General features: G+C 35.8%; 1 protein-coding gene across 1 annotated transcript in view; it reads right to left on the reverse strand.

Annotated features, from left to right (window-relative positions):
• Positions 1 to 13,772, reverse strand: part of LOC306860983 (bridge-like lipid transfer protein family member 3A) — a 30,704-nt gene extending 16,932 nt beyond the window's left edge. Inside the window, exons 1-5 of the mRNA XM_079403023.1 lie at positions 13,635 to 13,772; positions 6,047 to 6,209; positions 5,876 to 5,914; positions 3,502 to 3,593; positions 2,688 to 2,877 (exon numbers count right to left, since the gene is read on the reverse strand). Coding sequence (XP_079259149.1) covers positions 2,688 to 2,877; positions 3,502 to 3,593; positions 5,876 to 5,914; positions 6,047 to 6,209; positions 13,635 to 13,678 — 528 coding nt within the window. The 5' untranslated portion in view covers positions 13,679 to 13,772. The remainder of the gene's footprint in view (positions 1 to 2,687; positions 2,878 to 3,501; positions 3,594 to 5,875; positions 5,915 to 6,046; positions 6,210 to 13,634) is intronic.
• Between the last annotated feature and the right edge of the window lie 374 nt (positions 13,773 to 14,146).

Raw genomic sequence — 14,146 nt, forward strand, 5'->3', positions numbered from 1 at the left:
GTGACCAGTATGAGAGAGTGAGAGCGATAACACCAAATTTAACACACCTGCTCCCCATTCACACCTGAGACCTTGTAACACTAACGAGTCACATGACACCGGGGAGAGAAAATGGCTAATTGGGCCCAATTTGGACATTTTCACTTATGGGTGTACTCACTTTTGTGGTCAGCGGTTTAGACATTAATTGCTGTGTGTTGAGTTATTTTGAGGGGACAGCAAATTTACACTGTTATACAAGCTGTACACTCACTATTTTACATTGTAACAAAGTGTAATTTCTTCAGTGTTGTCACATGAAAAGTTATAATAAAATATTTACAAAAATATGAGGGATGTACTCACTTCTGTGAGATACTGTAGCTGTTTCATTTATTTCCTTTATATTTCTCTTGTGGCCCGTACATACTGAAAAAAAAGAAAAACGTATTTTGGTGTTAAACAGGTTGTTTTTGAAAGTCGGTGCTTGAAATAAAAGCTTTTTATTTCATTGATTTTATTGATGACTGCAGTGTTAATATTTTAATTATAGGACTATAATTAATTGTAGGTAGCCTATTGCCTAACAGACCTGTTTTAAAAAAACTTTTTAGGAGTAAATATAGCCTAATCTTATCTTCGCAGCGCGTCAGTTATGCGTTAATTATTGCCGGGGAAATTAATTGTACTTTTAATACCCCGCATACAAGTACAATTATTTTATGATTTCCCTATAAAAAAAATTCCCCCTAATATTTAACTATTGACTATAGCCATTAAACATTACATTATAATTAAGAGCTATCAATTTTAACATTTATTGGACTTTAAAAATAACTTCTAATTTAAGTGAACTCAAAACACTCTTCACATGAACACATTATAATAAATGTTATATTTAGCTAGGCTACCTGTGCCCTTCAGCAGAAATATACAGAAATTGAATAAAGTTATCAAACACTAAATTCTAAACTAAATACAAACAAATACTTACAGCTATATAAAAGTTACTGATTTCCTATTTTTTCTTTTCTTTCTTTTAAGAGCTGCCACTGCTGAACGTGACGTGGATCTGACACCCATTGTATTTTCTCTCAACTCTACCTTTTCTGACCCACTTCAGTCTCTACTAATGAACTGACGAGTTGAATCGGGTGTTAGATGAGGGAGACCGTGCTGGGCTGCTCCAGGACAGTTTTGAAAACCATTTCAGAGACATGTTCTTAATGTAACTCATATATAACATATTACATGCACAGTTTTACAGCAGCTTTAATCGCCTTTTTGGTAACTTCATGCCTTAACTGACCACGACAGTGCATGCACGTAATTTATTTCACACTTTGATAAGATACAGGCTATAGCACGCGCCGGTTTCCGCGCTCGTTTGACTCGCGCCTGCCGCTGAAGTGAAGCTGGAGCGCGTGTCTGAAACGTCTCTGGATTGATGTGATCATAAAGACGTTCTGCGACTGAATAAATGCACTTCTTGTCAAGAAAAAACAGACAGAAACAGCAGTTATGAGTGGGGTGGCCAACCCTAGCCCCTGTGTTAACGGCGTTTAATTTTAACAATTTTAACTGAAAGAATTAATCGCCTGCATTAACGTGCTAATTTTGACAGCACTAATATATATATAAATATAGACACGTATATATTAAGAAAAATATATTACATTTAAATATAAAATATTTATATTTACATATAATATAAATTATAAAGTATTTATATACAAATACAATACATACAAATATATACATATATGTGTATGCATTTATATATAAATATACACAGTACTTTTATTTCGAATCAATTAATCGTTTTGCAGCTCTTAAACTTTTATTATGGGGTGACTGCTTGAAGCTTCTCCTTTGCTGGTAAAAGGTTTATAAATGCTTCTCATTTCAAATCTGTTGAAATAGTATCACATTTGCCAAATCACAATTTTTATTTTTAATTATTATACTTTTATATCATGCAGCTTAGCTGAACAACTAAAAAAAATGTGTGCGTTTGATAGCACGTTGAGTTGACGGCAGAAACACTCCACTGACTTCATCTCGCCTACCAACGTCATGCTTCAGTGGGCGGTGTAACCCTGATGGCTGCGGCACAGCTCTATCTTGAGAGAGCATGAGAGGTCAACATCCATCTTACATCTAACTGCATTATTGTTTAGGTTAGGCTGGTTTAGGAGATCTGGCAACCTGAATATACTCTTCATATATCAACATGATTGGCCTGATTTCATTATCTAATGGCCGTCTGGAAAAGTAATAAAGCGGGGACTTTTCATGTGCATGTGCTTCTGTGAACGAAGAAAAGCAAGCAAAAGAGGAACAAGAGGAGGAAAAGTGAAGTGTAGAAACACTTTGATCTGACAGCTGACGGTGCTGCTCTTTGTCCCCTTTTGGATTCTGTAACCACTGCTAGTTTTCTCCATAATGATTCACTTGCTCTTTAAAATGAAGAAACGGACAGTTAAAGGTGCTTCACCCTGGGTTTCACCTCTGGGTGATCCCTTGTAATGCCACAAAGCCACATTTTTGCACTTCTTCAAAGTAAATGTGGCAAGTGTTGATAACCTCAGGTGCTTCTGCCAGCAGGTGTCAGATGCTTCAAATTGAGTGCTCAGTGTGCCAGGACGACCCACACCATGTACACTGAAGCGTAAACCTGCTTTTATTGTTGTATGTCAGTACCGTACCTCTCCTCTCTTCGGATGTGTAATGCGTGTGTAGCGCAGGTCGCTCTTCTGCCATTTGGGATTGAGGCTGCAGCCCTGCAGCTGCCAGAGCTCAAAAGAGGCATGAAACGCTTGAGCCTGAACTTTAATGGTGATAGAGTTGATAATCACAGACATTCCCTCCACGACCTTCTCAGCAAAGCCATACTCGCTACAGAGACAACAAACAGACCACAAACATCCATTACACAGACTGAATCTGACGTTCAATCCAGTGTTGCTACTGTAAAATTAAAATGAGAAATTTTGCCTTGGAAACATTTTGAAGTACTAAACTTACTAAAGCTAAATAAAAACAACTAATAATAATAATAATAATAATAACTGAAATAAAAATAAATTAAATCTAAACATTTAAAAAATTAAAAAATAATATAAGCTAAATATTTAAATGAAAAAAAAAAAAAAACATTCAAATGTAAACTCATTTCAAGGACCCATGGGGACATTCAATATTCTAATGATATTCTGTTCTCTAGCTATGCCTTGTGTTTCCCTCTCACAGCCTACAGATCTAATTTATGGTCACCATTTGAGGAATCATTTGTTTTTAGTACAAATGGTGCGATATGTTTTACTCTGCCAGTGCTTGGCATTAAGTGTTTGAACAAATAACAGTATTGATGCTTGACTTGACTTGCAAGTACTACTAATTAATCTAAATGTCAACGTGCATAATGGAGAGATCATAGGGAGGTTTCGCCACTGTCTGTATGCATTTGTAAAAACACTGTGGATCTGGTTTACAAAAAGGATAACAGCAGATTATTCTGACCTTTGGCCTGCAGTAATGGCAATCGGAGAGGGGCCGTTTGGGGGCCGGGGTTCCTCACAGGTCCTCATTTCAACTTCTACTTTATCCAGGATCTGCAGAAGGAGAGGAAACAGAGTTCAGTAGGTCAGAACTTCTGATGCTCACAGTCACTAACTTTAAGACCTACACTGCTCAAGCCATAAATTATCTATGGAATATGGAAATCAGGGCTTGACGCTTACCTTTTCCCCAAGGAGCACATGTGCTCCTAAGTCAAAAAATTTAGGAGCGCATTAAAAAAATTTAGGGGCGCAATGCAAATTTTTCAAATTAGGTGTTTTAGCTTAATAAGGGGATACAAAGAGACATTTACAAGCACAATTATTTAATTTATCAGAATACAGAAAGTACACAAGGTTCTTAAATAATTTTACTTCAGACACTATTTAATAGGCTAATTTTGTATTATAATCCTATTAAACTGTTAAACTGAATTTTCACAATAATCATTGAAGCTTTTGTCACGTATATGTTTTTGTTTTTAAATCACAATATATAATTTCTAAGTGAAAAAAAGTGTTGTCCTCCTAACAGGTTAAATAACTTTATTAAAGATAATTTACTAAAAGACTTTTTATAAAAAAACATAAAAATATAAAGTAAACAAGTGTTTCAAGATTAGAGTGCAAAAGATTGTTCAAATGAACGAAAGAACAATATAAGTAAGTCCCATTTGTTAACATTATTTAAAGCAGGTTAACATTAACTAAAAATGTGCAATAGCTAATTGTTGCAGTAGTTAATATTCTTTATTAATGTTGATTAATAAAAAATACAACTATGTTAGTTAATGTTAGCTCCATTGAATTATATTAAGACAACTTTTGATTTTATAATGTATTATTAAGTTGAAATTAAGATAGCATTATTAATAAATGCAGTCATTGTTTTTTTCATGTTAACTAATGGAGCTTGTGTTACTGAACAATAATAACGAATCAGTCGTTGATATATAGATAGGCCCGCTGTTCTCTATTATAGATCAGTGGATGGGCCATGTTTTAGCTTAGAAACAATGTTTGAAAATAAATAGCTCATTAAGTCTTTAAGTAAGAATTATTTGATGCTATTGTGAAGACTAAAGCGAATATAAATATCTAAATGACTGTGAAACATTATTTACAGTTTTAGGAAAGTAGCGCAGCTGATTTGTTTACTGGGTTACCGGGGTAACGGCAGCGCCCTCTAGTGGCGAATGTGCGTCATTCAGCGCGTCTTCACTTTAACTCGCTCCGCTTTTCTTCTCATCTGTGCTCATTTAAATTAAACCGTTGCCTTTTTAAAGTTCTAAAGTAATCATATGAGGCTGCATCGCAATTTTTCCATAAATAAACAGAATAAATTAATGCGTTTGTTATAGGCTACTGTATAAGTTAGGCTGTTTTGTATTTTGTTTTGTATTCGCACTTGTGCTCCTAAATACATTTTCCAGTTCGCACACATCTATTTTTAGTCGCAAATGCGAGTGAAATGCTCGCACTGTCGAGCCCTGAAATATGAATCTCCCAGCAATCTCCAGAGTTAGGGCTGGGCGATATGGCTTAAGAAACATTTACAATTTAAATCGATTTTTTCCCCCCTACTTAAAATCAATCTACCGAAGAAATTGTTCAAAACAAGTTTTAACTTCATTTTGTTTTGATTTTCCCTTCTGGGATTTAATCTGGATTTCCCCCTTGGGGTTAAAGTGCAATCAGAAACAACAAGCCAAAAAGACAAGATGGCAGGCCCTGCCATAGTAAAAAGTGAATATGTAACTTAACATAACATAACATAAAATTATGTGACCCTTTTTGATAAGTTTTCTTTAAACACAAGTTTTAACATCTTGCTATTCAGTAGATAAGAGGTAGTTCTGATAAAGTGTAAACAAAACATTCAACAGCATTAAATATCAGTGACTGTTTTGGCGGGACGATGACAAATGGTTTGCAGATCCTCAGGATCACTGACAAACATCTGATCTTGTAAAATGTGTGGTAAGTACTGCCGCTCCATAGTATAAACAGTACATGCGATCACGAATCTCGAAAGTGAAACTAAAACACGATCGTGCATTCAAAAGCAGTTTCAATGCCAGGCGTAATCCCTGATGCCCGCAACAAATCTAAAACTATGGAGAAATGAGCTGTAGACCAGGCTACATGTTGGACTCTATTGGATCCACTTTATCAGACGCTGCAGCATTTGAGTGAAAAACACACTACTAATACAGGTACTTTTGCAGAAGTGAAAAAGGATATGAAATCATGTGGTAAACAGGGGGATGACAGACTGTTACAGAAAGAAGAAACATGATGTAAGAGGGGAAACACATTGACTGGGTGATTCTTACCAAACATATGGGACTGGTCTTCAGCTTTGTCCATTGTATCTGACAGAGAGAAAAAACACACACATGTAAATGCCAATGAATTTGTTTGAATATCTTTGTGATAATTTACTATGAACTCCTCATGCTCTTTAGCATATTAATAATAATTGCTCCAGGCTCTCTCCATCCTACCCGTATAGCAGCCTTGTTGCAGTAGACGCGGGTGACGGCCAGCCACGTGGGCAGATCCAGCATGTTCTGCAGGACCTCCTCATCCAGCTCCAGGTTGGACAGCTGCCCCTCTCCCTTCAGCGTGCTCACGTTGATCTTATCCGGGGAGAGGTTCTTAGTGAACCTACACGAGATGAAACAACCACTGATTGGTTAGATAGTTTAGAAGTTATACGTTTTAAGAAAAGGGGGACAAAACTAAAGAACTAGTGAAAAAAATGTACCAAGTTTTCAGAAATGTACTCTTCTTATTTATGTCAATTTCATATGGTTTTGAATTTTTTTTACACCAGTTGGAATTCAATGACCCAAAAAATGTCACGTGGTGTAACCATCAAACCTAAAATCAAATAGAATAAGTAAAAGATTATGCTAAACTACTTAAGGCTCATTCCGTGTCAACTCATGTATAGTATAGTATAGTAATGAAAGCCAAAATATATGAAATGTCATGGATGAATATTGAATGAGTAATCCACTATTTTGTAGAGGGGGGTCAAAATGGCAATTTTCACCTGAGATTCAGAAATAAATTAAAAGGGGGTAAAAATGGCAGCATGACAATGTTATTTTTACACAGAGATTGGTAGGCCTGTTAGTAAAATCGGTTCACTTTAGCAATCTTTGTTGCATTATGTGCCGGTGGTCCCCATTCAAAAATGGGGAAAGAGCGCTTTTCCAGTTTCTTCTCCAAAGTTTGCATGCCTGTAACTCAAGAAGTATAAAAGATATCTTAATGCCCTTTTAGATACTGGGTCTTAACAAACTTTCCTTTTGGCATCTTCATTTAAGACTCGGTTCCAGAGATCATGGAATTTTTATATTGATCCAGGAGAAAATTGTTAAAATGTACATATTTTCAGTGGTCAAAAACCAAATGTTTGTCAATTTGGCAAAAATATTATACTTTATTTTATATTATATATTTATTTTATATACTTTTATATTTTAAAGAGGAACATATGAAGAACGAATAAAGTTGGAACTATGCATCTCATTTTCTTCTGTCAAAACAACTGCATTGAACATACCTGTCTGAGTGCCATAAATATTATGTAACTATGTTTGAGATATTTTGAATGCAGTGCTTCATTTTGCAAGAAATGTGAGGAATTTTGCATTTTGTGTGTGCAATTCATGGATTTGTGTGTAAAGTTTAGAAAAAAAAAAAAGTTTTGAAAATGTGTATAGGCAGTTGAAAAAAAAAAAACTGTATGACCTATAATGTACTTCTTTCTTTTTTTTTGTAATCGAGGACAAAACTCCACGACCAATAAGCTATAAGCTTTTAGGTCATGGGAACACATAATAATCATATTCTTCAAACTCTCTTGCTCATCTTTCTCATTCCCTTCTCGGTCATTTTTGACGCTACTATATTTTTAGGTAATAAGGTCTGAGCTGAAACCTCCATCACAAAAACAGTCATTGACTAACAGCGGGTAATAAGCTTACACCATTCTTGCAGTAAGACTGCTTTAAGCCCACGGGAGTGTTTCGAACCCCTGCCCTCAAAACCTGCAAGGATCACAGACACAAGCACACAGAGCACATCTAAAATTCACTGTACAGCGCTGCACTCCGCCTGCCTTTACACTTCATAGGATAAAACCAGCACGTTCACAAATACAGAGCTCAGAGTGGCCGCTTCAAAGACTTCAAAGATTAGCCCAGCCTTCAGAAGACCAATGAGAGAGAAGACACTCATGCAGTATTTCCACAACACTTTAGTCACGTTTCAATAGGCTGCAATTAACTTTATATGCTGCACTACATGACTGTAATACTCTGTTATGCTTTAAAGGGTTACTCCACCTCAAAATGCAAATTTTGTCATTAATCACTTACCCCCATGTCGTTCCAAACCCGAAGCTTCGTTTGTCCTCGGAACACAATTTAAGATATTTTGGATGAAAACCGGGTGGCTTGTGACTGTCCCATTGACTGCATAGTAAACTGGTCAGAAAAGGTCCAGAAAAGCATTGTCAGAATAGTCCATCTGCCATCAGTGGTTCAATCTGAATTTTATGAAGTGATGAGAATACTTTTTGTATGCAAAGAAAATAAAAATAACGACATTTATTCGACAATTCGTCTCCTTTCAGTCTCTCTGTGTCAGCTATTCTCTGTCATCAGTAACGCATGGATACACTGTTTCCGTTCAAATCAGCATAAATAAACGTACAATATGTATTCAAGAGTTACTGATGACAGAGAATAGCGTACGCACTTATTCTGATGATGCTTTTCATACTTTTATAGACCTTGACAGTGCAATTTACTATGTCAATTCTGCCCTTCTGCGTCTTCAGCGGCTCAGATGTCCGGAGTAACTGATGACAGCTACATTCATTATTGCATTCAACAACACTTCAATCGCTTAATCTGAGACATCTTGCCTTCCCCTGCACCGGAGTGGGACAGGTCTCAGCTCACTCAGGGCGGGTCTAAGGTAAGACGGTCTTGTCAATCAACTCTCGTGGGAGCGGTCTGTACAGAACTACCTCATTCTGACAGGAATCTCAGAACAGTCTGATTTGAGAAAGGGGATTTTATAATAGGGATTTTTGAAAAAACCACAGGATGGATTTGTATCATTATAGAATGGATGTACAGACACTTCCAACACACATTTATACTTCAAAAGTGAATGTTGCATCCGATGAACCCTTTAATAAAAATGTCAATGATACTAAAATAACATGATATTAAATGAAATAGTGGAAGAGGTTGTAGAAGATGATGAAAGGCTTTTCTTCTCCGAGTGACTTGGTTGACAGAGCTGTGAGAACAAAGAGGACTATGGGACAAACAACAGACTGGCGTCTGGAAACTCAGCATCTCTTTCTGTCTCCTGAGAGTGAAGCAGCCAGGTGTGCGTTTATCTCACTCTTTGCCTTTCTCTATTCTTCTGAGAGGGTTAGATGCTTCAAAGTAGGGCTGGGTGATATAGCAAAATAAAATGATTCTTTCATCATATACATATGTTTATATACATCCATATGCACATAAACATGTATATGCTAATCATTTTTATGTATTAGATCTGAAATAACTTAAAAGAATGTTTATTTTTGGTTTATACTACTGCTTTGTGTTTCACAGAAGAAAGTAAGTCGTAGTTTTAGAATGACTTGAGGGTGAGTAAATTATTAAACATGGGTGAGTAAATAATTGAGTTCCTTTTTTTTTTTTAAATGAAATATCCCTATAAATAAATATATTTTTCAGGAAACCCAATGCAACTAAAATGCAATTAAAATCATTAATAACAAAAGGCATGTTCTACATACTAACTTTCACTAGATGAACACAAAGTAGGAATGCACGATATTATCGGACTATTATTGGAAATGGCCGATAATTGCTTTAAATGTAAATATCGGCATCGACCCGATGTGAATAATTATGCCGATATGTCTTGCCGATAAGAGGAATAAATGAACTCACATGTGCTCAGGATGTGCAAGCGATTAGAATGAAAGCTTTGCCTGACTGATGATTAGATTCACTGTTTTGGATGCTGTATTTAATCTGTGAAAGCATGTACAGAATGTTTGGTATATGATAGAGCAGAGGTTTTCAACCCTTTAGGACATGCGCCCCCCCAAGTTTGTCTAATTTCACTCGCGCCCCCCCAAAGCCCCCAAGTTTTTTTCAGGGTTGGAGCTAAACTCTGCAGGACATCGGCACTCCAGGTCCGACGTTGCCTACCCCTGGCCTACATGAAAAAAAAACAAAAAAACTACACAACAAACAGGTCACTTAAATTAAATAATTTTATATATACTGATTTATCCATTAATGTGTAATATGTTATATTTTTTAAACAAATGAGCTCTAAAAACTCTTGCTTTAGACCATTTACAAATGTTAAATCTTAAAATAAAATGTTAATGTTACCACTGCATCTTTCTGAAAAAATTGCAGCGACTGAATATAGGTTATTTATAGTTATTTTCAAATCTTTAATGTACTGCCATTATAAAATAACTTTAATTCAAACAAATAAGTTGTTAAAAATAACCAAAATGAAAAATATTTTGCTTATAATTTCTGCACAGGAGAGACTTGGTGTTGTTTCCTAACAAAAGGAAATATATTGATATCGGCATCGGCCAAAATGAGTAGAATAATATCGGCAAAACCCAATATCGTGCATCCCTAAAAACAAATGTCCTCATCTTCACTCATATGTGCTAAAAAAACAATACAAAAACATCTATAGTAGATTCACCAACACACAAAAGATGTTTCTTACTCTCAACAAGGTTGAATTTACTCAATCAAAAATACAGTAAAAACAGTAATACTGTGAAATGTTATAAAAAAAAGTTTCCTATAACTGTTAAAATAACTCATATTGTAAACTGTAATTTATTCCTCTGATGTAAAGCTGAATTTTCAGCATCATTACAGTTTTTAGTGTCACACGATCCTTCAGAAATCATTATAATATGCTGATTTGCTGCTGAAGAAACATTTATGATTATTATCTTCGTTTAAAACAGTTGTACTGCTGCAAATTTTTTCGGGGGGGGGGGGGGGGGGGGGTCTGGGGTTTGGGACTTCTATGATGAGTAGAAAGTAAAAAAAAACTACTTATCTAAAATAGAAATCTTGTTTCATTATAAATGCCTAGTCAGTTTATCAATTTAACACACTCTTGCTGAATAAAAGAACTGATGTATTAATTTTTTTTTTTTTAATATGACAAAAAATATGAAAAGTTTGATGACAAACAATAATCAATCAATACATAAATCTGAGTTTTGACGAGATTCTATGAAACAGTTTGAAATAGTTCAAAGAATTTGCCATTAAATCATAAAAGCTATTAAAACCGTTTCATAACATTTCTTACAGTACTCACAAATTGAAAACTAAACTAAAGCATAGACGAGACTCTCTCAGTAATGCGAGTTCATCGTTCTGTGAAGAGACCACAGCTAGACACGCAAGCCCAGCTTAGAAATATTCCTTTCACTAAAAGCTTCCCTCCGAGAAAACGAAAACTTGACAAAACACCCCATTCTTATAAAAGGACCGTTTCTGCAAGACTGCAGCATCAAAGCCTTGGGGTGTAACAGTTAAAAACCTCAGGAAATCGTCTACATTTTTCCTTCTTTCATTTCCTACTAGGCCGGACACATTAAAGGGCTTGTCTTTTTTAATAGCCATTAGTTTATGACACAATCACAAACCACCGTTTTCCAGTCAGTTGCAGGTGGTACTCGGGGAAGGATGTTCTCTATAGGGAGATCTCATTTCAGTGCAAGATGAGTCATTAATATTTCTATTCTGTTTTTTTGGGGAGGAGTAAGTATACTTGAATGTGTGGAACTGCAATGCTGACCGACATGGATTAAAGGCCACAAAACTTCACTTTTGAGCGCACGGTGTCTCTACAGCCTGAGAAGCAGAAGGTTGCTAGTTCAATCCCCAGATGGAGCGAGCCACGAGCTATCATATGACTAAAGCACTTAACCCCAAGTTACTCCAGCAGGATTGTCCTGGATATCCGTATCACTTAACAGATGAAGAAGCAGCTTAATCTACTTCAGCAGTCTTGGCTGTTCAGTGCCACTCACACACTGACTATAAGTGAAAAAAATAAAGTGCTGCTTGCCTGGTCAAAACTCACCAACACAATGCTAAAGCTATTCTGACATGATATTGTGGTCTCTAGTCAGGCCTAATTAGAACTAAATGAACAAACAAATAAATAAAAGCAGCAGCATAAACAAAATCAGGTGAAACAGTAAAGTAAGAAGGTCCAGGAGTGTGTGTGTGTGTGTGTGTTAAGCATGACAATATGACTGCTATCTGACACAGTGAACGGAGCAGAGGCTGATCTGAATGAGGGAGAGCTGGCAGAGCTTCAGCCGTGACTCAGAACAGCAGGAACTAGCATGTGTTTTACACCCACAGAGAGCCTGCTGGGTAATCAGAGACAAAACACTGGACTTCTGAAGAATCTTTCTCTACTGTGTTATTTTTATATCTCTGTATTATAACAGATTTGTATTCAAAGTGACAAAGTTAATTTATTACAGGGAGAAAACCACTGGAGTAACCTGAGCTTAAGTGACTCAAAGGACAAGTTTGTGGATGTTTAACCAGCTTTGTATGATCACAATGTCAATATATGTAAGTGTTTTGACAGCTCAAGTGTTTTTGTGAAACCAAAGATTGCACTTCCATACTTTTTGTATCTGTACTTGCAGACAATCGGATCGGTGCATCATGGGTGTTGAAGCATGAGCCACAGCCCATAGACAACCAAGTTTAAAAAAAGACAAGTATAAAAGGAGACAATGGCTTGAACCACGCTTTACATTTTTTATGGCCAATATGAGGAATTACCGTAATATGTGGTCACCGAATCAATCAGCCTGGAGCAAATCTGATTCAGGACAACCTTTCCTCTAAACCTGAATCAGCCAAGACTCACCTCATGTCTTTACTGTATCTTACAACACATATTATCCAGGTAACCTTCCCCCAAATGAGGGTTACTATTGTTAAAACTAAAACCATTAAAAAATGTTACTTTAAGAAATAACTTAAATGTCTTAATTTTTATTTAGTTTAACTTGCATAACTAAACCAAAACTGAAAAAAAAAAATAATAATAATAATAATAATAATAATAATATATATATATATATATATATATATATATATATATATATACATTAAAATTTTTAAATAAACAAACAAATCACTATAAATTAATACATTACGAGAAATTTACTAAATACATTTACTCAAATTTGATAAATAAAATGAGAAGCGCAATATAAAAAAATACAAACCTATTCAAAATATTAATAAAAATCTTTTAATAAATATAATTATCATTAAATCTAAGATACTAAAATAACACTGACCCAAATATGACATATTTCTGGATCTTACCACTTCTGTCAAACAAATATACCACCAACTACCCCTAAAACCAGAGAAATGACCAGAATAAGATTAGTAGGAGTGCTTGATTGATACAATAGCAGGATGTGTTTTAATCAATTTAATCATTTCATTGATCAGCCTTGCGGGATTCAAACCTACAACATTTCATTTAGCAGCGCATAACTACCCAGTGAGTAAATAAGCACAAACACAGCTCTGTTGAAGACTGCTTTTTATTTCTGGTCAAAGATCTTGTATATGAACTATGATGCTAATTATGAGTTTAGCTCTGTCACAGCAATTTTCGCTCTTATTTTAGATGATTGTATGTTGATTTACTGTTTTTAAAGTGATACAGGAGGTATGTTACGTCTTATACGTCTTACTCAGCCTTTGTGGGCGCAAAAAGCGTTTTTGTACTTTTAGAAATGGAGATAAATATTGCTAAAACACTAAAACATAGTGTTTGTGTTTTAGTGTGTTATTCCAGCAGTGATTAGCCTGTCTGCTAACTGACCCTAAATATGCTCAAGCACAGGTTCTGCTACACTGAGCGTGTGTGTGTGTGTGTGTGTGTGTTGTTTATCAGTCATCTGAGGCGAGCTGATCAATCAAAACACCACGCGCATCTTACCTGGACAGGTGCTTCAGGATCTGCTTTTTGATGATTCCGGCCATCCCGTCAGACTAGCTACCTCTCCAGCATCTTCAGAAATCTTTCGCTGACACACACACACTCTCACACGCACACAAACAAACACTCAAACACTCACACACACACTCACGCGCCGCTCACGACTCGCTGCTGCTGCTGCTGTCCAGCGCCGCCTAGCGAATGACCGCATGCCAAAATAAAAGACCTCAGTAGCCAAGTGTGATTCCGCGCACAAGGACTTTTACTTGGTAATGAAGCTTCCAGTGCACACATATAAACAAATATAAAATAAATAAATAAATAAATAAAAATACGAAAACATATGAAGACATGTTAAGTCATAATATTTAAAATGCATAACGATTACACATATTTACAGTGCTATGGATGGATAATAATAATAATAAATATGAGTGAATTTACAGAATATAGACTCAACCACTAGGGGGCCTCAGCAAACTTCTAATTTCCAGCTTCTAAACAAGCAGTAA

The sequence above is a fragment of the Barbus barbus genome (assembly GCF_936440315.1).
Source record: "Barbus barbus genome assembly, chromosome: 41".
Classification (NCBI taxonomy): domain Eukaryota; kingdom Metazoa; phylum Chordata; class Actinopteri; order Cypriniformes; family Cyprinidae; genus Barbus; species Barbus barbus.